This window comes from Gymnodraco acuticeps, unplaced genomic scaffold (genome assembly GCF_902827175.1).
Source record: "Gymnodraco acuticeps unplaced genomic scaffold, fGymAcu1.1, whole genome shotgun sequence".
NCBI classification, from domain to species: domain Eukaryota; kingdom Metazoa; phylum Chordata; class Actinopteri; order Perciformes; family Bathydraconidae; genus Gymnodraco; species Gymnodraco acuticeps.
Window position 1 is genome coordinate 14,509 of NW_022991215.1, and position 24,320 is coordinate 38,828.

General features: G+C 40.6%; 1 protein-coding gene across 1 annotated transcript in view; it reads right to left on the reverse strand.

Moving 5' to 3' along the window:
• LOC117561374 (sodium/hydrogen exchanger 9-like) overlaps nucleotides 1-24,320 on the reverse strand; it is a 40,337-nt gene that overhangs the window by 14,400 nt on the left and 1,617 nt on the right. Inside the window, 4 exon segments of the mRNA XM_034238691.1 lie at nucleotides 14,107-14,222; nucleotides 18,827-18,903; nucleotides 19,302-19,379; nucleotides 23,786-23,979. Of these exon segments, the coding sequence (XP_034094582.1) occupies nucleotides 14,107-14,222; nucleotides 18,827-18,903; nucleotides 19,302-19,379; nucleotides 23,786-23,979 (465 nt within the window).

Here is a 24,320-nt window from a genome sequence, read left to right on the forward strand (position 1 = left end):
CTGATTGAGATGATGAAGCTAACTTAATCTCATACATTAATGGGATTTATGTAACAGTAAGACAGAGAATGTGAGTGTGCACCCACATGCACTATTTTTGTTTTTATAATGCTGTTGTAAATACTCCCTTTTTTAACAGAAGACCGCTAGAAGCTGCAGCTAGACTGCAGAAGTATTCGTTTTTTGTTTTTGAGGATGGAGCAATTTCACACACAGATATAGCGAGGCTAGACCTATACAGTTGAGTTATTATGGTTTATAATTTCATGTCAAGACGAAGAAGAAGAAGAAGAAGAAGAAGAAGAAGAAGAAGAAGAAGAAGAAGAAGAAGAAGAAGAAGAAGAAGAAGAAGAAGAAGAAGAAAAAGATGGCTGAACTGTTCAGTGTCAATCCTGTGGAGATCTCCAAAATCATGTTTAGCTGAAGTCTCAGCAAAACTCACGACATGTCTGGAGCCTTGTAGACTCAGAAAACTAAGAACATTCACCAAGCAGCACTGAACATACTGCTTCATTTGGTTCTGTTCTACATACCTTTGTGAAGCAGCTTTTTCTGACATGAATGTCATGAAGTCTAAATACAGAACAAGACTGATCAACATTTAAATGACTATTAGAGTGAACCTACGTAGTTACACTTCAGCATACACCTCTATGGCTTAATTCAACTGATGAGGGCTATGTGAATAAATGTAAGCGATGTGATGCAAGTAGCTCTTGGCCACTTTCATTTTTTCAAAGTAGCTCTCAGATGAAGAAAGGTTGGAGACCCCTGCTTTAAAGCAACCCAATGGAAGTTTCATGTAAGTTTAGTTATTCTAGACCACACACACACACACACACACACACACACACACACACACACACACACACACACACACACACACACACACACACACACACACACACACACACACACACACACACACAATCACACACACACACACACACACACACACACACACACACACACACACACACACACACACACACACACACACACACACACACACACACACACACCTCAGTGTTGACAGTGAGTGACGAGAGGAATACTGACACTGACTGTCAGCTCGACACTCGGTGACACCGCGAGTATCTCCTTCTGCAAGATACAGGCATTGTTGTATCTAGGTGTGTTGTGTGTTGTGTGTGTGTGTGTGTGTGTGTGTGTTTCACATTGGATAGATGTAGATAAACAGATATAGTAAACAGTCGATTGGAAGAAAATGTCCGGCGCAAATCCTTGTTGTAACTGCCACAAGGGAAACAAGCAAAACAAAATTACCATATAATGAAAACATTGCCAGGTATGGAGAAAGACACCACCCACACATATTTATGAAGATACATAGGAAAACAGAGACTCAGAGCGATGCCATTCTGAAGGCCAGACAATATCACATCCAAAACAATAACAGCACCCGGTAGATTACTATTCCACCTGTTGACCAAAAACTGTTGCATAAGTTTCAGGGAAATCTGTGATATGAATACAGAGTGTGTCTGTAGTGAACACCAGGTCAGGGAGGGCAGTATTTGAGCAGACTGATAATAAGAGAGCAGCCTCAGGACATGTTTTGACATATCAGGCTCTTTGGTCTTAAGAAAGGTTTAGACTATACTTCCTATTTTGGAGCGGAACAATCCTTTATCTCAAGGGGTTCAAGTTAGGCCCTTAAAGCCAGGACGGTTCCATCTACCTGCTCCCATAATGCTTTGCTGATGATAGCATGTCACTGCAAGAAAAAAATAACACAAAGCACTGCCTAAACACACACACACACACACACAAGCATGCACGCGGGTTGGCGGCGTTGTCATGGTTACGCTGTCCTTACAGCTGTCAAGTGTTCATCAGTTTCCACAGCAACACCATAAGGTGGAAGAGAGTAGACAATTATTTCAGACATAATACAAAAGGGTCTAATGGAAGCCTTATTAGGTCAAATTACCCGGCGCTGCAGAGGCAAAAAGCTGGCGGCCGCCTCAGTCAGAGTGAGAGCACGGGATTTGCTCTCTGATTTCACCAAATGAGGCAGATTTAACACCGAGAGAGTAGCTAACGGTCAACGGGGAATTACTATAATCTCCCCAGCGCTGCGTAAAGAAAGGAGACATATTTTTAAGGCATTGAAAAGTGCACCAACAGGTTGAAATACTGCAGCAGGTGAAGATATTTATCACAGTTTAAAAGCAAACCAGCACTTTATAATTAGGAATTTTCCAGCTGTGCTTTTCTACTCTGAACCGTACAGTAGTTCTTTGTAGGTACCTTTTAATAATAAATGGAGAAAACGCTAATTAAACCTTAAGAACTTACTCAATATATTGCTTTTGAGATTTTGTAACACTTAGAAATGTATTCAAGCCAACACAGGTTGCACAGTTAAGGTGTTTTACTTGTACTATATGTACTTGTACTATAAATAAATAAAATAAAATACAGGCAACCATGATGATATAACTGCAAATTTGGCTGTCTATCTTTTTTTAAATCTTACCAATTTCACAACACCACATAACATTTCTCCACTTTCGTTCAGCCAATTAAATCTCTCTGCTCCCACTCCTTCGCTGCCCTATGATCCTCAGTTCTGTGTACGATGTTGTACCGGTAGAATCGAGTTATGTGCATGTTTAACTAAGTTTAAATATTTGCTTTAAATCACGTTAGTTACTGCCGACACCTGGCCCAGGACTGCATATTTAACAGGTCGTTCTTACATACCAAAAGCCTTTTCCCTTTGAGGAGTTAACGACGGTTTTTCCCTCGACCTTTTGTAACCATCCCTGAGGCGAGAGGATGGAGCGCAGCAGGCGTTCCACTTTGTGACCTGAACCATGTGTCTTATTCTGAAAGAAGAACAGGTTTCATGGCTGCTTTGGGGGGCTTACATAAAACCATTAATTTAAAGTCAATAGCTGCACGCTGACGGAAACAGATGCTAGGGATGTTTTTGCAACATAAGAATGACACACTTCTGTTATCAAAACAATTATTAATACAATCTATAATTGCTCAGGTAGAATGGGAAAACACTGGAAAGGGTTGTAAACATAGATACTGTTTCCACCTTTAAATCAGCTGGTGGCATTACTACAGAGGTGTGTGGCGCAGTGGGTTGTGCGTTCACAGGTTCAAACCCCACTGCAGTCAGCATGTCGTTGTGTCCCTGGGCAAGACCCTTCACCCCAAATTGCATATTGAGTATGTTAGTCGTTTTGGATAAAAGCGTCTAACAAGTGACATGTAATGTAATTACTAGAAAATGTCTGAATATATGGAAAAATATTAATATTTATTATATATATTTTTACCTATCCATTCATTATAATTATTATTAAATAAATAGAAACAAATAAAACAATCAAATGCAAATAAATTGTATTTATCAAGTGCTTTTAAAAGTGCTCAAAGAGGCGTTACATAAATACGAAATTGAGAAAAGTAGAAAATCGAGCTCACATATTGTGTCAATTCAGCTTAAAGTAATAGTCTACCCTGCTTACAATCTAGTTTCAAAATAAGAAACATTAGTCATATAAACACATATTGACTCTAAAAATATGAATCTTATCGCCTCCGTTAAAAATAACACCATTTGTAATCTGCAATTTTAAAAATGTTTACTCCATAGTTCTTTCAAATCTCCAGGAACACTATAGTACAGTGTCAACATCTGCAGCCCTAAATTAGCATCCAAATGAATAAAGCAAAGGCAACATACAGTATGCCATGCTTTTGCTACTCTCAGAGGAATTTCCATGGATTCATTATGGCTGCATTGAGAATCCAGCCCATCAAATACCTCTGTAATATTGCATCTTCCAGTGCAGGCAAAGTGGCACAATTATTGGGCTCCAGTTTCACACAAAGCCTGGCTGCCAGCCTGCGTTCTCGAGATCTCCATCATTTCAGTCCGTAAGTGACACAATGAGTCATCGTCACACGAGAGGTTATGACATCAGGGGGAAAAAGTCGTATTCGTCAAGACCAAATTCACCCACTGTTCTGCTTGGAATAATATACAGAAGACGATGATGAACCTTTTGCACTATGCACTAGGGATGGGAACGATTAATCGAATATTCGAAATTATTCAGGTATTCGAATATGAGTTATGAATATTTTTATTGTAATTTGTTTTAAGTTCTTTTGGGTGGGGTGCCTAAGTTAATTACATATTATCAAATGGAATAATTCAATGTATACGACAGTGCCATAGCTAAGTGTGTTAGGTCTAAAGGTGTGTTTTGCTCCGCTCACCGGCCCCTCACAGCGGGCAGAGCTGCAGGTGCTGATCTCTCTCTATCGCGTCCGGTTATACTTCACTCGCGTTTATGTCCAAATCCATCAGATCTAGCTAGTTCTAGCTAATGATACGGCTGCTGCCCCTCCCTACTCGCAGATCACGCAGACTCAAGCCTCATCTTATGCCCAGATTCCAGCTGAGAAGGTCTTCTCTACAGCTGGCCTGGTTGTGAATCGCCTCTGCACCCGCCTCTCCCCTGAGTAGACATGCTCATATTCTTAAAGAAGAATGAGTATTGAATAGCTGCATTCTGTGCGAAGGCCCTGTTATAGGTTGATCTCTGTTGTCACGGGTTACGTTACCCTAACCCGTTATGTTGTTTGTGTTTGATCCCTCTTTCATTTAAAAACCAAGTTATGTTTTAAGCATGAAAGCTTTAGGCTTATTATAGCTGTCAACTGTTCAAACTGTGATCACCAGTTCAATACATTTGACGAATTCGACTTGGTTTTTATAATTATTTGAACATGTATTTATTTTTTTAATAATATTTAAAATTCTGTTTTTTGTTTGTAAACATTTTTCCCACATTTATTTTTATTTTTTTATAGGATATACATTTCGGTTAATCAGTTTTTTTGGGGCTCGAATATTCGAATATACATTTGCTTTCAAATTCCCATCCCTACTTTGCACATCATCCTTTTTATATATATCCTGCTTACTTGAAGTAAACGGTTATTTTGTGTTTTTTTTTGTAAATTATTGAGTGTTCTTGCATTTTAATGTGTGAGTTTTTGTATACCTCGGGACCGTGGGAAATAGTATTTCGATCTTTCTGTGAGTACAAACATATTTTGAGGTTGACTTTGACTACAGAAGGAGCTGAAACTCTCAGATTTGATCACTTTGGGGGAGTTCAAGTCCATCTTAAAGGACAGAACAAGAATCCATCGATCGATATGATTGCTCGTATATCCCATAATTGAAGTCGTTTTTTAAATTATGCCAGTTTTTTTACGTTATATAATTATAATAACGAGTGCTTTTTCAAGTGCTCAAAGCGCTTTACATGACATATTACACATAGTGGATATAATGGTTTATTTTATTTGCATATTGACTGTGCCGTTTCATTTGTGTTTTACAGCTGTTGGAGCTTTGTTCATGCTGCCCTATTGGCATGCGGGTCGCTCTTGAAAATCAGATTTGAATCTCAATGAGACTTTTACCTGGTTAAATAAAGGATATATATATGACTGAAAAAGTCATAAAACATCACACACATTTTCCTCGACCACATGTCACTCGATCAGTCGGTAAATAAATAGCAAAAAATGACAAACTGTATTGGCATTGGCTCCTGAATGAGAACCACATACACACTGCATAGTTTAAAACCAAGATCTATGCGTTTGTGCCTTGTTTTAAGGAATATCTTTTGGTCCTTTTAATGCAAATGTGCCAGGCAGAGAAGACAGGGACATTTTAATGACCGTCTTTCAGGAAATCAGAAAGCCAGCGCTATATTCGGACATTGTGAGACGGTGAAAGTCACGAGGCCTTGGTGTCCAGGGTTAGAGATGCATTGTGTTGTGATTGTAATCAAAGTGAGGAGCGTGGCATGGGACAATCACGTCACCCAGAACGACAGCTGCATCATAATCTACATCTCCTCTTTGTCACTCACTCAGATCAACCACTTATTGGTATAAATAATTCATCACCAAATGAAGACATTAACATCAGCGCTGCCTTATGACATCCCACTTGAATGCTCTTGAAGAACACGGAATCAATTGCGGTTCCTCGTAGTTCAAAGCAGTGATTCAGACTGAGAGGTTTGTGACTTTGATCATGCATTTAGACTCAGCTATCAATCTTTGTTACATATTACCGTGACAAGACAAGGATGGCGTGAGCAGAGTGGGGAGTTTTATGAGTAAAGGGTTGACATAACATTTTAAAGAGGACATATTCTGCACATTTTCAGGTGTATATCAGTATGTAGTGTCTCTACTTAAAAGAGTCCTCTCCTGCTGATCTTCAGGTGTATATCAGTATGTAGTGTCTCTACTTAAAAGAGTCCTCTCCTGCTGATGTTCAGGTGTATATCAGTATGTAGCGTCTCTACTTTAAAGAGTCCTCTCCTGCTGATGTTCAGGTGTATATCAGTATGTAGTGTCTCTACTTTAAAGAGTCCTCTCCTGCTGATGTTCAGGTGTATATCAGTATGTAGTGTCTCTACTTTAAAGAGTCCTCTCCTGCTGATGTTCAGGTGTATATCAGTATGTAGTGTCTCTACTTTAAAGAGTCATCTCCTGCTGATGTTCAGGTGTATATCAGTATGTAGTGTCTCTACTTTAAAGAGTCCTCTCCTGCTGATGTTCAGGTGTATATCAGTAAGTAGTGTCTCTACTTTAAAGAGTCCTCTCCTGCTGATGTTCAGGTGTATATCAGTATGTAGTGTCTCTACTTTAAAGAGTCCTCTCCTGCTGATGTTCAGGTGTATATCAGTATGTAGCAGGGTCGGCGTCATGGGGGGTCATTCTTTGGCCATGCCCCCCCAAATGAGTCACTGTGCCCCCCCAACGCAGGGTGGGCAAGCCTTACCACTTTGCCGGGTTTTTTTTAATCATAAGTGAAAACGTTTCCACTAAAGGTTGTTTGTGTGAAATACATCAGAAATAAAGAATACAAATATAAAACACAGCCTGAGGTGTGCTCACTGCTGCTCTCTGATTGGTGTGTTGCTTGACCAATGACCCCCGACTTTTGTTTTGTTATCATTACGTGGCTGAGTGTTTAGATGAAAGCCCAGTGGCGATCTGTTAAACTGATTATACAGTAAAGCCATCGAAAATAATATGATATACAGTACAAGTAGCCTACTTCTGGGTCTCTGTGTTTCATTCAAGCTCGGCTCTGTGTGGCACGAGCGCATTTTGTGAGTGCGCGAGCGGTAACGTGGAATGTTGTTAGCATCTGGTTAGCTAGCTATGCTAAAGGGTATAAAGAGCTGTTTCTACACCAAGGTGGAGGAGAGTCCTCTCCTGTCAGACTGGGAGGATCGTATAACCTCAGCCAGAGGTAAGGACTCTCAGTGTTTAGATAGTTCACTTTAGTGTAGGTTATCTCAGTGGGTCTCAAACGGTTTGGTCACCATTTATGTAAACAAGTATTTGCGAGGAACACCTTTATATGATCATTATAGTTATTAAAAAAATAAGAGAATAAATGAAAAACGGGTATGAAATACTATAGGACAGTAACACAAGAATACAGTTTAAAAGGGGAGTGATTAGTAAAATATCCATAAAGAAAAAGTAAATCTGTGTACAGTTCTGTTTCATGGATGCTGAGAGATGTATCCATAGATCTCGTCATTTAGCTCTCAAAGTGCACCAGATTGATGCTTTTAACTTCAATATTTAAAAAATAATCTTCCCGGGGGAGCATGCCCCCAGACCCTCCTAGAGGAGGTTAGGTCCACCCCCACCTAAAACATGTTCACATGGATAGGATACTAAATACATGTGCACACTTTTTATATGGTGGCCTATGTCCATATGTTTCTGTTTTGGTGGTCGTGCCACAACCGTGCATGTATGCACAAGTTGTTAGGGAAATAATTGTCCTAGACTCCTCGATATGACGTGCATGACCAACCCTGACGTCTGTTATCTCCTTTAAGGAGATAGGCTGCTTCAGCCATGATGTTGTTGTTCCCATTCTATGACCGGGCAACACTAGGTCACAGATGGTTTATTGTTGTGGGTACACTGGGACACTTCCTTCTCTGTGTTTGTGGACTCCAAGGTGTGAAATCTTCGAGGCCATAAGTGTCAGACACAAGTAACTCAGTGTTCCCAACTGTTTAGGCTATCTTCTCAAATATGTTGATTGCTCTCTGTGAAACCAGTTAAATGGGCTGACGAGAGAGAGGCGCTCCAGAATTGACGTGGCAACTCTACCGTGCAGTCAGATCGTGGCTGCTGTGACTTGTGATGTGAATCCTCCGGCCGAAGCTCCAAATAAACCATCAGTGTTTGACATCAAAGCTCCTGCTCTTCCCGTGTCTCCTTCATGAGTCGGTGACTCCCACTGCATTGCTACACAGAAGTTTCCCTTACATGTAGTGTCTCTACTTTAAAGAGTCCTCTCCTGCTGATGTTCAGGTGTATATCAGTATGTAGTGTCTCTACTTTAAAGAGTCCTCTCCTGCTGGTGTTCAGGTGTATATCAGTATGTAGTGTCTCTACTTTAAAGAGTCCTCTCCTGCTGATGTTCAGGTGTATATCAGTATTTAGTGTCTCTACTTTAAAGAGTCCTCTCCTGCTGATGTTAAGGTGTATATCAGTATTTAGTGTCTCTACTTTAAAGAGTCCTCTCCTGCTGATGTTCAGGTGTATATCAGTATGTAGTGTCTCTACTTTAAAGAGTCCTCTCCTGCTGATGTTCAGGTGTATATCAGTATGTAGTGTCTCTACTTTAAAGAGTCATCTCCTGCTGGTGTTCAAGTGTATATCAGTATGTAGTGTCTCTACTTTAAAGAGTCCTCTCCTGCTGGTGTTCAGGTGTATATCAGTATGTAGTGTCTCTACTTTAAAGAGTCCTCTCCTGCTGATGTTCAGGTGTATATCAGTATGTAGTGTCTCTACTTTAAAGAGTCCTCTCCTGCTGATGTTCAGGTGTATATCAGTATGTAGTGTCTCTACTTTAAAGAGTCCTCTCCTGCTGATGTTCAGGTGTATATCAGTATTTAGTGTCCTCTACTTTAAAGAGTCCTCTCCTGCTGATGTGCAGGTGTATATCAGTATGTAGTGTCTCTACTTTAAAGAGTCCTCTCCTGCTGGTGTTCAGGTGTATATCAGTATGTAGTGTCTCTACTTTAAAGAGTCCTCTCCTGCTGATGTTCAGGTGTATATCAGTATTTAGTGTCTCTACTTTAAAGAGTCCTCTCCTGCTGATGTTCAGGTGTATATCAGTATGTAGTGTCTCTACTTTAAAGAGTCCTCTCCTGCTGATGTTCAGGTGTATATCAGTATGTAGTGTCTCTACTTTAAAGAGTGCTCTCCTGCTGATGTTCAGGTGTATATCAGTATTTAGTGTCTCTACTTTAAAGAGTCCTCTCCTGCTGATGTTCAGGTGTATATCAGTATGTAGTGTCTCTACTTTAAAGAGTCCTCTCCTGCTGATGTTCAGGTGTATATCAGTATTTAGTGTCTCTACTTTAAAGAGTCCTCTCCTGCTGATGTTCAGGTGTATATCAGTATGTAGTGTCTCTACTTTAAAGAGTCCTCTCCTGCTGATGTTCAGGTGTATATCAGTATGTAGTGTCTCTACTTAAAGAGTCCTCTCCTGCTGATGTTCAGGTGTATATCAGTATTTAGTGTCTCTACTTTAAAGAGTCCTCTCCTGCTGATGTTCAGGTGTATATCAGTATTTAGTGTCTCTACTTTAAAGAGTCCTCTCCTGCTGATGTTCAGGTTGTATATCAGTATTTAGTGTCTCTACTTTAAAGAGTCCTCTCCTGCTGATGTTCAGGTGTATATCAGTATGTAGTGTCTCTACTTTAAAGAGTCCTCTCCTGCTGATGTTCAGGTGTATATCAGTATGTAGTGTCTCTACTTTAAAGAGTCCTCTCCTGCTGATGTTCAGGTGTATATCAGTATGTAGTGTCTCTACTTTAAAGAGTCCTCTCCTGCTGATGTTCAGGTGTATATCAGTATTTAGTGTCTCTACTTTAAAGAGTCCTCTCCTGCTGATGTTCAGGTGTATATCAGTATGTAGTGTCTCTACTTTAAAGAGTCCTCTCCTGGGGGTGAGGGAGGCGCTCGTGAATTGTTGCTACGGAAACAGAGGGGTTTTAGGTCATAGATTTTAGGTTGCCATAAGGCTGTTGACGGTCTTATTATAGGCTACATCCATTGGTTGGTTTTGTGGCACATTTGTAACGCTGTGCCAACTTGGGCAAGATCGCAGGCAAACCTGAGGAGCGCACACAGGGTGGAGAGGTGGAGTGAGGTTGAGCCATGGAGAGAAAGGGAGAGAGAGAGATATATTGAGCGAGGCAGAGAGCGTGTGCAGCGGTCTGCTTGCGCACAGAGCCGGAGTTTGTGAGAGAGCCGTCTTGAGAGTCAATTTCTCTTCAAAATATAATTGATTGCCAGCCTCCCTTGTCCCTGGCTGGCTTGCTAGCTCGTTGGTAACGTAACTGATGTCTTCTAATGTGCCAGCATCTGGCGCTGAGTTGCCATATTCCTTTCATGAACCACTTCCTGATATCCATTGTTGCAGATAAATATAAATGATAATAGCCAAACTAACCTAGCAAGAGTAAACTGACAGGCTGCTGTGCCGCATTTCACTCAAGACCCCACACGACTCAACCCAGCGAAAAACCAGCCTCGCGCGCAGCCTTTCATTCAGAATTTCATTCAGAATTTCTTAGCAAAATAAAAAAATGATATTAAACTAATCTTTCAACATAGTTTAAAACTAAAATAAATATTAGGACAAAGCTCTACAAATAACAACAATAAACATAATAATAAAACAATTGAAATGTTGTATTCAGCACTGATTAAAACAGCGGGCCCAAATCCTGGATGGGCGGGCCCGGCCCCATGGGGCCCGCCCATGACGCCGGGTCTGGCCCAGCGCACCAACGGAGAGAGACTAACTTATGGCAACACAAAAGAAAACATGGGAGCGGTGGAGATGAGGAGGTGTCGGCGTTCTGGCGATTTACTCGGAAGGCTTCAGTAGAAGCTGCTGGGAGTCCCAGCAGCTTCTACTGAAGCCAGTCCCCAACTCCGGGCACTTTGGGTGGCAGTATACGCCGTGAAGTGGTTTGCGGCCTGCCAGTAAACCCAAAGCAGAAGAAGTGACGTCAGCGGCTCCATTTGCCTAATCCTCCCTCAGGGACTTATTCCGGTGTGAACGCGATCTGCTCTTCATTTCATCAGAACTAAAGAGTTCTGATGAAATGAAGCTCAGCGCAAGTTCAACCAGGAAGACCTTCTTTACTCATTCATTCACTATTTCCATGTTACTACTCTCTCTCCTCTCAATAAGTGATCGGGGGCATCACTCCCCAGCTTAACCAATCACTTCGCTCTATTCTCACAAGCCTATCATAGCGCTCCGCTAAACCTTTTAAATCTGCTCTCCCCTCTGACAGCTCTCATTCCAGGTGAATCGGCGCAACCCTCCTCCACCCCTCTTCACCTCCCGTCCATCTGAATCCAGGGTCAAGCTAAGCCACTCCTCTTCAGACCGACCCCAGCTATCCATTCACCACTACCAGTGTCTAGACCCCGGGGGATTTCATCGGATCGGTTCTCCCTTCCCGAATGATATTCCTGCACAACGGGGCCTAATCGCCAAAACTCCTTTACATTCATGTGTATTTCTGGCAATAAATATGTACTCTTACATCAAAACTGTCTCTCCTGATTGAACTAAGTACGGCAAAGTACTTAGTGTGAAAGCGCCTATTGATATCACTAGGTTCTGGAACTTTTTGATTTTAGCCTTTGCAGCCCATTTACATGCACAAAAACCTATATTACTACAGGGAAGGGTAAAAACCATAATAGGTACTCTTTAAATATTACTTTTATGTGGATAACCTCAAACCCACACACTGCATGTATGCAATACGAAAACACGGTAAACAAATAGATGTGAATGAGACAGTTTCTACGTTTTCCAACGTTTTATCTGATCATCATCATGTTGTTTGGCAGAGAAGTGTCTGAATCCGCAGTATGAAATCAAAACACATGAAACTGCAGATCTCCACAAGGCGTCTTTGATATTCCTTTGACGTGGTCTATCCTCTCCAACTCATTTGCATGTGTTTACCTAAGGCAAATCACTGTGATGTGTCTTTTATATAAGTGCCAAACATTCCTGAGAAGGGCTTTTTAACTCGGGTTATAAAGTAAAGTCTAAGTTTAAGAGCAGAGGTGGGAAGTAGTGGAGTACAAATACTTTGTTACTGTACCTGGTGTCAGTACTTTACTCCACTACATATTTTTCTGACGACTTTTTACTTTCTACTTCTTACATGTTGAACACAAATACCTGTACTTTCTACTTCTTACATGTTGAACACAAATACCTGTACTTTCTACTTCTTACATGTTGAACACAAATACCTGTACTTTCTACTTCTCTCATTTTGAACTCAAATACCTGTACTTTCTACTTCTTACATGTTGAACTCAAATACCTGTACTTTCTACTTCTTACATGTTGAACTCAAATACCTGTACTTTCTACTTCTTACATGTTGAACTCAAATACCTGTACTTTCTACTTCTCTCATTTTGAACTCAAATACCTGTACTTTCTACTTCTTACATGTTGAACTCAAATACCTGTACTTTCTACTTCTTACATGTTGAACTCAAATACCTGTACTTTCTACTTTTTACATGTTGAACACAAATACCTGTACTTTCTACTTTTTACATGTTGAACACAAATACCTGTACTTTCTACTTCTTACATGTTGAACACAAATACCTGTACTTTCTACTTCTTACATGTTGAACACTAATACCTGTACTTTCTACTTCTTACATTTTGAACTCAAATACCTGTACTTTCTACTTCTTACATGTTGAACACAAATACCTGTACTTTCTACTTCTTACATGTTGAACACAAATACCTGTACTTTCTACTTCTTACATGTTGAACTCAAATACCTGTACTTTCTACTTCTCACATGTTGAACTCAAATACCTGAACTTTCTACTTCTTACATGTTGAACTCAAATACCTGAACTTTCTACTTCTTACATGTTGAACTCAAATACCTGTACTTTCTACTTCTTACATGTTGAACTCAAATACCTGTACTTTCTACTTCTTACATGTTGAACTCAAATACCTGAACTTTCTACTTCTTACATGTTGAACTCAAATACCTGTACTTTCTACTTCTTACATGTTGAACTCAAATACCTGTACTTTCTACTTCTTACATGTTGAACGCAAATACCTGTACTTTCTACTTCTTACATGTTGAACTCAAATACCTGTACTTTCTACTTCTTACATGTTGAACTCAAATACCTGTACTTTCTACTTCTCACATGTTGAACCCAAATACCTGTACTTTCTACTTCTTACATGTTGAACTCAAATACCTGAACTTTCTACTTCTTACATGTTGAACACAAATACCTGTACTTTCTACTTCTTACATGTTGAACACAAATACCTGTACTTTCTACTTCTTACATGTTGAACACTAATACCTGTACTTTCTACTTCTTACATTTTGAACTCAAATACCTGTACTTTCTACTTCTTACATGTTGAACTCAAATACCTGTACTTTCTACTTCTTACATGTTGAACTCAAATACTTGTACTTTCTACTTCTCTCATTTCCCAAACAGCTGGTTCCTTTAGTCTGAATGTGTGTTTGATGCGTGATCATTATTCTTTAGAGTCATTGCGTGCCTATTGATTTGAACACGATCCGTGTATCCATCATTTCCTGGTCTTCTCTAAAGAAGAGGGACCAATGGAAACGTTGTCATGTTGCCGTTGTTCAGCATGGAAACATTCATTAGCTAACAATGACATTATTGTTCTATTAATATAAAGGGAGGTCAGGTACTCTTTAAAACAGCTGCTAGTTATGGGTACTTTCTACTGAAGTACATTTCAAAGCCTCTTTACTTTCACTTGAGTAAAGAAGTTTAGTCAGTACTTCTACTTTCACCAGAGTATTTTTAAACACAAGTATCTGTACTTCTACTTGAGTAAAGGATGTGTGTACTTTTGCCCTCTCTGTTTAAGAGGTGTATGTTTCTTTGTGCTACCTGGGTCAGTTGCAGAGACAATGGCACCAAACAGGAGGCAGTCAGTGAGGAGGAAGTCTCCATCAGCTGCTCGGCCCATCAGCACCATCAGTCTGGTGAAGCCGTAGACGCAGGACCTGTGATGGAGGACAGAAGGACAGATAATGAGGTCAGTATATCAGTCTTCCCTCTAACCACAGCAGGGCTTCCCCCAGGGCAGTGTGGGTAATAAGGGCCAGATGCTACCAGCAGGTGAGTTGGCAGCAGCTGCTTAGCACAAGTTCCCCTGCTTTAAAGGTCACCTATTATGCAAAATCCACTTGTGGAAAGAGATTCTGAAAGATTCTCTCTCTTTTTGATCCATTTCTATAAAAACCTGTCTGAAAATCAGCTGATCAGATTTTGGCCACTTTATGATGTCATAACGATGTTTTGTCTTGTGTCACCATTAGCCAATCAGCAACCAAGGTAACCCCCCCCCCCCCCCCCCCCCCTTATCACCTGAATCTCCTCTAGAGCACCATTGAGTTCTTTGTAACCAAATGTCTCTCAGAGGGGCGTGGGGAGGGGCTCCTTATTTTCAAGTAACAGACAGAGAATCAGCACTTTGGAAACAGGGCTGAAACAGGGGATTATGGGTAATGCTGCAGTGATCTGTCTGGTGTTTTGAGCCAATCAGAGACAGGCTCTGTATATATCTGAGACCTGTGATATATTGATGAACAACAGTATAATAGGGGACCTTTAACTGAACCATGTTTACCAGTATACAGTGTGTGTGTATGGATCTACATGCGGCCTTTAAACCCACCTGCATAATGCAAAGACAAACGACAAATACTCTCTTTTGAAGACACCGCAGCACCTATCAATCTTCATCCTTTGATGTCACTATTATTAATAATAATAAAAGGACAACGGAAATATGAGTGTGTGACTTTGAGCAACAACTTTCCATTCTGCTTTCCAGCCCTTTACTGGTTACAGGTACATAAAAAGAGATCATATTACTGTCACATTAAAACAAATAAGAGATCTTTTGCCAAAAGAAAGGAATCAGGTTACTTACATGTTCATACTCAGAAACACATTTTTACTAACTAACTAGTAATTCTAACAGAACACATGAACGAATCTTCTTAGATTGAAGCATGCCATAATGTCAGTACACCAACTCTCTAACCATTGGCATAATTATGTTACCATGGTGACCGCACATGACCTGTCCCCATGGCTGGGATTTAAAAGACTGCCCTAAGGTCGCGCAGCTAATCCGTTTTAATTCATGTATCTTTACCGAGTTATTTGAAGTTATGCTAATGACGTGTGTGTACGTGTGTGTGTGTGTGTGTGTGTGTGTGTGTGTGTGTGTACGTGTGTGTGTGTACGTGTGTGTGTGTGTGTGTGTGTGTGTGTGTGTGTGTGTGTGTGTGTCACACAGACAGAGATAGACAGGAAGTGGATTTACTGTGTCAGTTGAGTCAGTAAGGCTCCCCTGAGACTCTCTCTCTTTCCCCAGGAGACATAGCAGACTCTCTAACAAGCCCCCTGATTGGTCAGGCCCGGTGTTTTAGCATCAAAGAATGTGCACGTGACCCAACATGTCAAACCGTGCCCTGCTTCCCAAGGGAGTTAGAGGGGAGAATTTGTAAAAAAAATTAAATGAATAAGGCGTGCCTGAGGCTATAACATCTAGAGGGTATGATCCTTTTCTCATGGACGTAACATCTGTAAACAAAGGAAATGTGGAAATATTGTAGTACTAGGTAGTAGCTTTAAAGAGGGTCAGAATATGAGTAAATATTGATATTACATGTGGGAAATATATCAAATACACTTATCTGTATTTCATATTTGTTACAATTTATATATGCCTAAGCCCTGCACTTTATCCATGCTCTAAACTGCACCTGCAGGCAAAAGCTGTTAATATTAGTTTCCCATTTATACAAAATAGTCTGCATCTTGCCTCCAGTGGCGATCCTAGAGTCGGTGGGGGCCCTAGGCAAACATTCACTGGGGGCCCCTCGAACCAACTTTTCATCACCACGCACAGCCGACAGCAAGGCAACAAAACTTAAGATGAGAAGCATTTTACGGTGCGCTATGCATGGGGTGCCTTGAGGGGGTTTCCCGACATGTCGTTGCAGTAAATTAAAGGGTGTTTCATGTTGTCGTTGCTGTGGACCTTCTTAATCTACCTTCTTTGGGGGCCCCCTTCTGGTCCGGGGCCCCAAGCAGTTGCCTGCATTGGCTGTTCGCAAGGAGCGCCCCTGCTTGCCTCACATTTGCATTCAACTGTGATACTGTATTAAACGGTAACCTCATGCGCTGTCTGGTTAGATGCAAGCTGCATGTTGTACTGTGTGTGATGACAATAACATTGAATCTATAAAAGTTGACTTCATAGCAGTGGAATTGCACTGTATTGCGTTGGATTATACAGGTGTACCGACAGTAATAAACTGGAGTGAACTGTATATTGCTGTAGTTGAACTATAGGCTACCGTTTTTATATGAAATCTCAAAAATGTAATGTATAATCCTTTGGAAGGTTTTTAATAAAATCAACGGCAATTCAATATTTTTGACAAAGGATCCACAAAGTGTTTTTTTGTTTACAGTCTCTGTGTTTACAGCAAATTGTGTGTATTATAACTGGTTTTTCCAGGTATGGAGAAAGACACCAAAGAGCTTCATTTCCTCCAAAGACTGACAGCGCCATCTGGCGGTGAGAGGCTAGAATAGCAACCCATTTCCATACAAAGTCTGAGCATGTTTTCATCAGTTTACCATGCTCTTAACTCACTCTGCAGAGCCATTCATTCAGTATTCTGACGTATAGTCCGAAAGAAAGCACCATTGTCATTAGTAAACCTTAAAGACAGGGATATGCAGGAATCCTGAAGTCAAATGTAAAACCTTTTAAGACCTTTTTTAAGACCCTTTCCATACATTTTAAGACCTCATCTCCACTTTGAGTTTTAACCGGTTACCTTGGCGACACACTTTACCTCCCATTGACTATATACAGTATTGATTGTCCTTCCTCCTTATCTTCCAACCATTTGGACGCAGACTTGCATTTCCCCATAACGATGTTGTTTAGCAACCGGCGTAAACGGACCTCCGCGCGCTATCAAGCAGTGAGCGCGCGATGTCTTGTTCAGATGACGTCAGATCCAACGGGATGCCATCAATAAACTACACAGAATCACACTACACACCTACGCCATGATTACATTCAGGCAGACTGTAGAATACAACCTCTTTGGACCATTTATATACTTATTGAAAACAAGCTACAAAATGTAAAACCTTGGAAAATACTGTTTTTAATAGCCTTACTTTTCGCTAAATTGATTTATCAACTTTTAATACTTGTTAAGACCCCGCGGACCCCCTGAAAGATCTCATTGACAGCTTCAAACAGAGCAGTAATTAACGTGATTACTCACACCTGTTCATTTCCTACTGTAACAAAAGCCCATTTTACCACAATGCATTGCAGCGAGAGAAGCTCCTCACAGCTGCAAACAGTTTGAGGTAATTGCGGACGTGATAACACATCTACCAAGAGATATCCATAAAATCTTTGCACCAGCTTTCTTCTGAGTAAAATACATTGTTTTTTGTGTATCTATGTTTTTGTGCACCTGCAAGTGAGCATTTTAACTATAATATGATACAAAAATGAACACTTATACAGCGTTATGTGCGTGTTATTAGAATTTCTAGACTCACAGATGGTAGTTTCTAATATGTTTGACACTAGATGCCTGCGTACATCTTGATAAATGTTAAATCCCTGTGCTTACAGAGACTGCAAGTGAAATTACTCCATGGACGTAAATTGATTTATGCCAGAAAGTCTTATATTTTATTAAAGTGTATGCTGTTATGAGCCAATTAATTTAGATTATGCACAGTGGAACGATGTGAAAAGCAAGTACCCACTATCTCTTTCATCTGTGCACCCCAGTGGCGGTGCCAGGCTATGGCTGGGGTAGGCTACAGCCACACCAAGAAAGGGCTTAGCCCCACCATGAAACATGATGTTAAAGTAAGCTAAATCAATTAAATAATAAGCTAAATGTTGAGAACACAGATTGCAAAAATATACGGGTTGTGTCCACAACACACAAACTGATCCTGCTGTAACAACAAGTGCACGTTACTGATGCGTTATGGTTGAGACCATTCGGGGTTATGCTAGAAGAGGGGACCAAGGAATAGTCCAAGTAGTGGGGGAGTTTTATTCACTAAAGGTGTGGAAATTCTCTGGCGTTATAATATCAGCGCGGCCGCGGTCAGATCAAAATGCCTCCGAATGCAATTTGAATAGACCTACAGCCAATCAGAGCAACGAAACGTTGGGTCTGCGTCATGCCTTACTGATTGAGATCAGTGGAACCGTCATTCAGTATCCCCTTTGGATCTTCAACGTGTACTATCATACGTCACGTTCACAGTGATCGCTTTTTATTCACTACAAGACAAATGTGCCGTTTTATTTCATACAGTTCCATTTTGATTGAGACAGGGAAATAATCTAAACCTCACGCGTGGCTTTCACTGTCAAGGGGGGCGATGTAGCGTGTACGTAATTACATTGCAAATACAGACTTGAGCCCCACCACTGTATGGGTTAGCCCTACCAGAGGTTACCCAACAAAAATACTCTGGCGCCGCCACTGGCTACTACTAACCTTGTGTGTGTTATTTAAAAATAAATGCTTACCCTATGGTGAAACAGCTGATTACGGTTCCCAAAAACGCAAAGGTCAGAATAGATCCAAGATTCCCAATTAATCGTTTCTGGAGAAAAAGAAAAATGAACACCAATTAGTAACAACAAATACACACGGCTCAACAATATCCAACACAGTGACTTAAAGTGTATATTTATATACTTATGCACAAAAACCTAGATAACTACTGGAAAGGGAAAACCCCCAAAAAGTACAATAGGGCCGGTTTGAGCATCACAAGTCGAGTGCGTTGTATATTATATATAGACGACATCTTACGCCCGTTATCTCCAAAACTCTCGGTAAAACATCCAGATGTGTAAAATGAAGTATATACATGCATTTGTGTCCATGTCACACACATCACATGATATTTCTCCCTCTGATGGAGCCTCCTCACAGAGTTACAGTCCTTTGAAGGCGTCTCCTCTCCTCCTCGGAGGCATGTCAGGACAGCAGTCTCACCTGATTAAGGGTGTAAGCTCCGTGGAAGATGATGGGTGGCAGGAACAGATTGAAAAGGACCTCGGGATCAAAGGTCTCCTGTAAAAGACAGACCAGTTGTGTTGGTGAGTGGCAGCGCTCCGTGGGGAGGAGAGGTCTCCGCTTAGCGAATGTGACAGACTGACAGACAGATATTACACAACCGTGGTTCACTTCAGCGCCTCTGTTTTGGCAGCTCTTTTTTCCCTTTGGATCCCAATGTCACAATAGTCTCTAGGTACCGTGACAACCTTATCTGTCCTCTCTATTAAAAACACTATTCCACATTGTTAGTAGTAAAAAATAAAGTGTGACAATGCAGGCTTTTTTTACCCACCCACGAACGAAGAGTTAGCAACCAATGTATGTATACGAATAATCTATTAAAGTCTAATTTACCTATAATATAATTACTATGTACTGCAATGGCGAGAAAAGCGTATTAAAAAGTGAGAAGCCGACCTGTTAACATAGAGGGAAGAACAACAAAACAAAGAAGGAGAAGAAGACCCTTTATCACCAAGGGATATTATACACACACTGCTCGATTATGGCAAAAATCATAATCTGGATTATCTGGGTCAATAATTGTAATTCCGATTATTAAATGCGATTATTCATTGACTTTGAAAACATCCATTTATTGGAGAATTTTTTTTGAACAGTTTGTTTTTAACAGTTGATTACCCTGAACTTAAAAAAATATCGTTTTATTTCGATTACGTTGTTTTCGTAATCGTTGCAAGCCATAATCGTAATCGCGATTAAAATACGATTAATTGAGCAGCCCTAATACACACACTACAGTACACACACACACTACAGTACACACACATCCACAGGAGCTATGCACAGTGAAGCTGCACATGTGGACATGATAGATGGATCGACATCAAACAGAATCACAACAGCCTACACCACCTTGGAAGCAAACTGTAACGAGTGCAAGGCTTATTTTATTGTAACACACCGTGCACATCCTGTATCTGAGTCTCATCCCAGCCAACGTGACGCAACGTGAGAAAAGGTAGCCTTTCATGTCCTTCATCCTCCAGTCCTTCTCATGTCTATTGTGGGTAGGATCAAACGGCACAGATATTCCATTCAGAAGAAAATAACGCAACTTTTTCCTGACCCCCCCCCCGGGTCTTACATTAAATTCCAGTTCAATTCCATTTTCAGAGATGTGCGGAGGATGCATGCTGTGCGTCACAGACCTTTTGAAGTTTGGACAAATGAGAATAGGCAAATGTTTCTACTGGAAATAGCATTTTTACATCGATGTGTAAGATTGCATTTGAATGATCAATCCTGATGCTGCAAAGCCCTTTCTATTCTATTTCTATCTACGGTTTCCAGAGCTTTCTACAAATTGCTCTGCTCCGATCACCCGGCTCAATATAAATTACTTTTTCGCGGCTGCAATTACCCACACAGCAGAATATATGCATCTTCTCATCTGTGCATGTCAAATATAAAATGCCACAATACAGAGTGTCATCAATAAATGATACGTATGCTGGTGGTTTTATTCTAAGGGCCACCGGCACCACAGACTGAAGGATGGAGGTGGGTTGTATACACTAATTGCCTCTTCAGCTGAGCAGCACTACATTTAATCAGACCACAAACTTTAATGCTTTACTCCCGAGAGGCACATAATGGACTCAGTAATGCAATGAAATTCGTATCTCTCTCGCAGCTAGGTCCCATATGCATTAGGCTTAATGGCGTGAAGGCTACACAGAGCGCTCTGACCAATGTAATGGCCTTCATGGTAGCCTCTGCTGGTTTGCTAATGAGACCCGAGCATCCAACGGGGGCCAAAGAGTCCGAGCCATTAGTGGAGACTTACACTTGGCCCCGGATGATTTGCAAGGTCCACGGATCACTTACTCCCTTTTCTCTCTCGGGGTGAAATATCGCTGGAAATACACTTTTTAAATACGCTCATTTCACATCCGACCATGCTTGTTCTCCATCGAGGGGCCATGGCTCGATGCGTGGGTGCTTTTTGATATCGTGAATAACGTGATCAGAATACAACAAGAAAGTGGCTGTATTCCCTTAGATATATAAAAAAGATCAGATTAATGTCACATTTAAAAAGATTGGGGATTACTAGAATCATTAGAGTGTTAGTAACAACCTAACAACATCATATAGTGTGTGTCGTAAAGGATCAGATGTTATCTCTTCTCTGTCAGCGGTTCTGTTCTGTAGGATAATACTTTCAGAGTGAATCTATACTGCCTGAATCTGCTTCATGGGTTTCACTTTCTTTGCTCCATGTGTTCTGGTTTTAACTCAGCAGGTGAACCGATATGTTCATACACTAGTGTGTGTGAGCTTCACTGTGGCCGTTTCTCAATCGCGAGGATGCTTGCTTGGTAGCACATGTCTTCCGAGTCACTTGCTTCAGAAGCTAGGCAAGAATCCTTCCTGGCATTCGGAAAACGAAGAGTGGAACAGGCGAGCAAGTGTGCGTCACATTTTCCGCCACAGATTTTGGGGAAATTGGTCCGTGCGCAAAGCATTATGGGGATTTTAAGGACGCGAAGTCTACCCATGTGCAGCCTCGAAATGACCCCCAAACCAAGGACCTCGGTGGAATTCCAAGTATGCTGGAGATTGGAACAGTCCTTCGGCGGCACTAGATGACGTAGCATCCTTGAAATATTGGCTTGGAAGACAGAATCCTCGAGATTGAGAAACGAAAACGGAGCATTTTCTGCTTTTTTAAACTAGTCTGTGTTCATGTGATTCACTGTTGGTGTTTAGGCTGAATCTGCGTCATGAAAGGCAGGTTTCGCTATCAATAAAATCCTTTTTGATCCTAAATATCTTAGTTTCTACTTTTCTGAGGTCACATTGTTCTGTTGTCTTACACAATACACTTAAGTAAAACAAACCTTATTGATATTTCCTTTCTTTTGTATTCCTTTGTGTTGCAATCGAGGCTATGAAAACCACAGTAAATGCTTCTACTTAATAATTGCTGTGAGGAGTTTCCAGCTCAATTATTCCTGTTGCGCATTAGAGGACACACATTACACAAATATACTTTGATAAAGGGTTTATGTATGTAGAATTTAAATAAGCATTAAAAAAACATAACGCTTCCTCCTGGTTACAAGATCAAATATAACAATTTGATTCCACCCGAAAACCTTGAAATTGCTTCTCATTGATCGTAACATTAGTGCAACTCCCTTTTCTCTCCTCCGTGTGATTAATTCAAAATGCGCGAGAGAACATTTTTGAAATGCACTTTTTAAGCTAAGAATATTTTTACATTTGATTTAACTCCTCACGTCCGGGAGTCCTCCAAATGTGGCTTTAAGACGCTCCTTAAAAAACCCTTTCTATATGATCCTTCTAATCTTAACTTCACACACTATATCTTTTATTGCTTTAAATTAGATTTTTTAAAAGCTTTTTTGATTATATTTGATGTCTTATTTTCAATGGTTTAATGTTTTAGGATTTAGTGCTTTTTTGTGCTCTTACCCTGTAAATCACATTGAAAAGTGCTTTCTTTTAATTTATTATTATTACGAGTACTTTAATGGAATAAAAACACCAAAAAAAGTATCTTATGTTGTGGTACCTTTGTCTATAGTGTACACTGACAAGTCTGTATATTAATATTGTTTATTCGGTAGAGATGCTCTATAGATGTATATCTTTCCTATCTCTATTTATTTTCTTTCATGTGCAATGCCTTGTCTTCATGCTGCTAAGATGAAACACAATCCCACATTTGGATCAATAAAGTATATCTAATCTAGTTGTGTTCAATGTATGTTATCCATTGTTTGCAGGATGTACCTTTAAGATGTTGTTAGAATAAAGCCACACACACACACACACACACACACACACACACACACACACACACACACACACACACACACACACACACACACACACACACACACACACACACACACACACACACACACACACACACACACACACCACACACACACACACACACCACACACACACACACACACACACACACACACACCACACACACACACACACACACACACACACACACACACACACACACACACACACACACACACACACACACACACACACACACACACACACACACACACACAACACACACACACACCACACACACCACACACACACACACACTTAGAGGGGACTGTCTCTGCAGATAAACACTAGGGAGAAAATATAGGTGTAGGAAGAAAAAGTGTTATTTCAGAGCAAATAAAAGTGCATCAGTGTGAGAGAAAGCATCCTTTGTTTCCACTCGTTCCTCTGCAACATTGATTTTGTACCTTTTTGTAAAGTGCATGTTTTATTAAGACAGGTTGCTTCACCTTCCATTAGAGACTATGTTGTGGCACAACCTGCAGCACCTATGCACATTAATAATTCACTTTTTGTTGCATGTATTTGAAATGCAGGTCAATTCAAATCACCATATGAGGGGTTGAGAGCGCTGGGACTCCATCACTGACTTTCCTAACGTTTCGTGGAGGTTGAGATGTGATGTTAACCGTCAGGAAGTGAGGTGTGATGTTAAGACCACTGCAATCGCACAATGCCTCCATGTTGTCCAGGTTTTCTCCCCGGTCAAATGACAGGAATTTCACAGCTAGCCCCACGAGCATGCCTGCAAAATAGAGCCACAAAGACATATAAGCTGCTGTTGTAAAAACGAATACATTATGAATAATACAACCATATTCCAGGAGTAAATCAATCATGGTGCAGCTACTATAATGCAAACAACGACTTATGGTGACAGTCCTGTAGAGACACAACCCTGTACAACAAAGCCTATCAGAAGACGTCTAAAATACATGCTGCTATACAGATAACACTTTGAAATGCAAAGTTAATATTGCATGATTGAAGGAGGATAACTCACTGGTGAGACTTTAATAGTGTTTGGGATCTGGAGCAATATATGCAGCCTGTTTGGTGACATGACAGCCTCAATTAGAAGTGTGA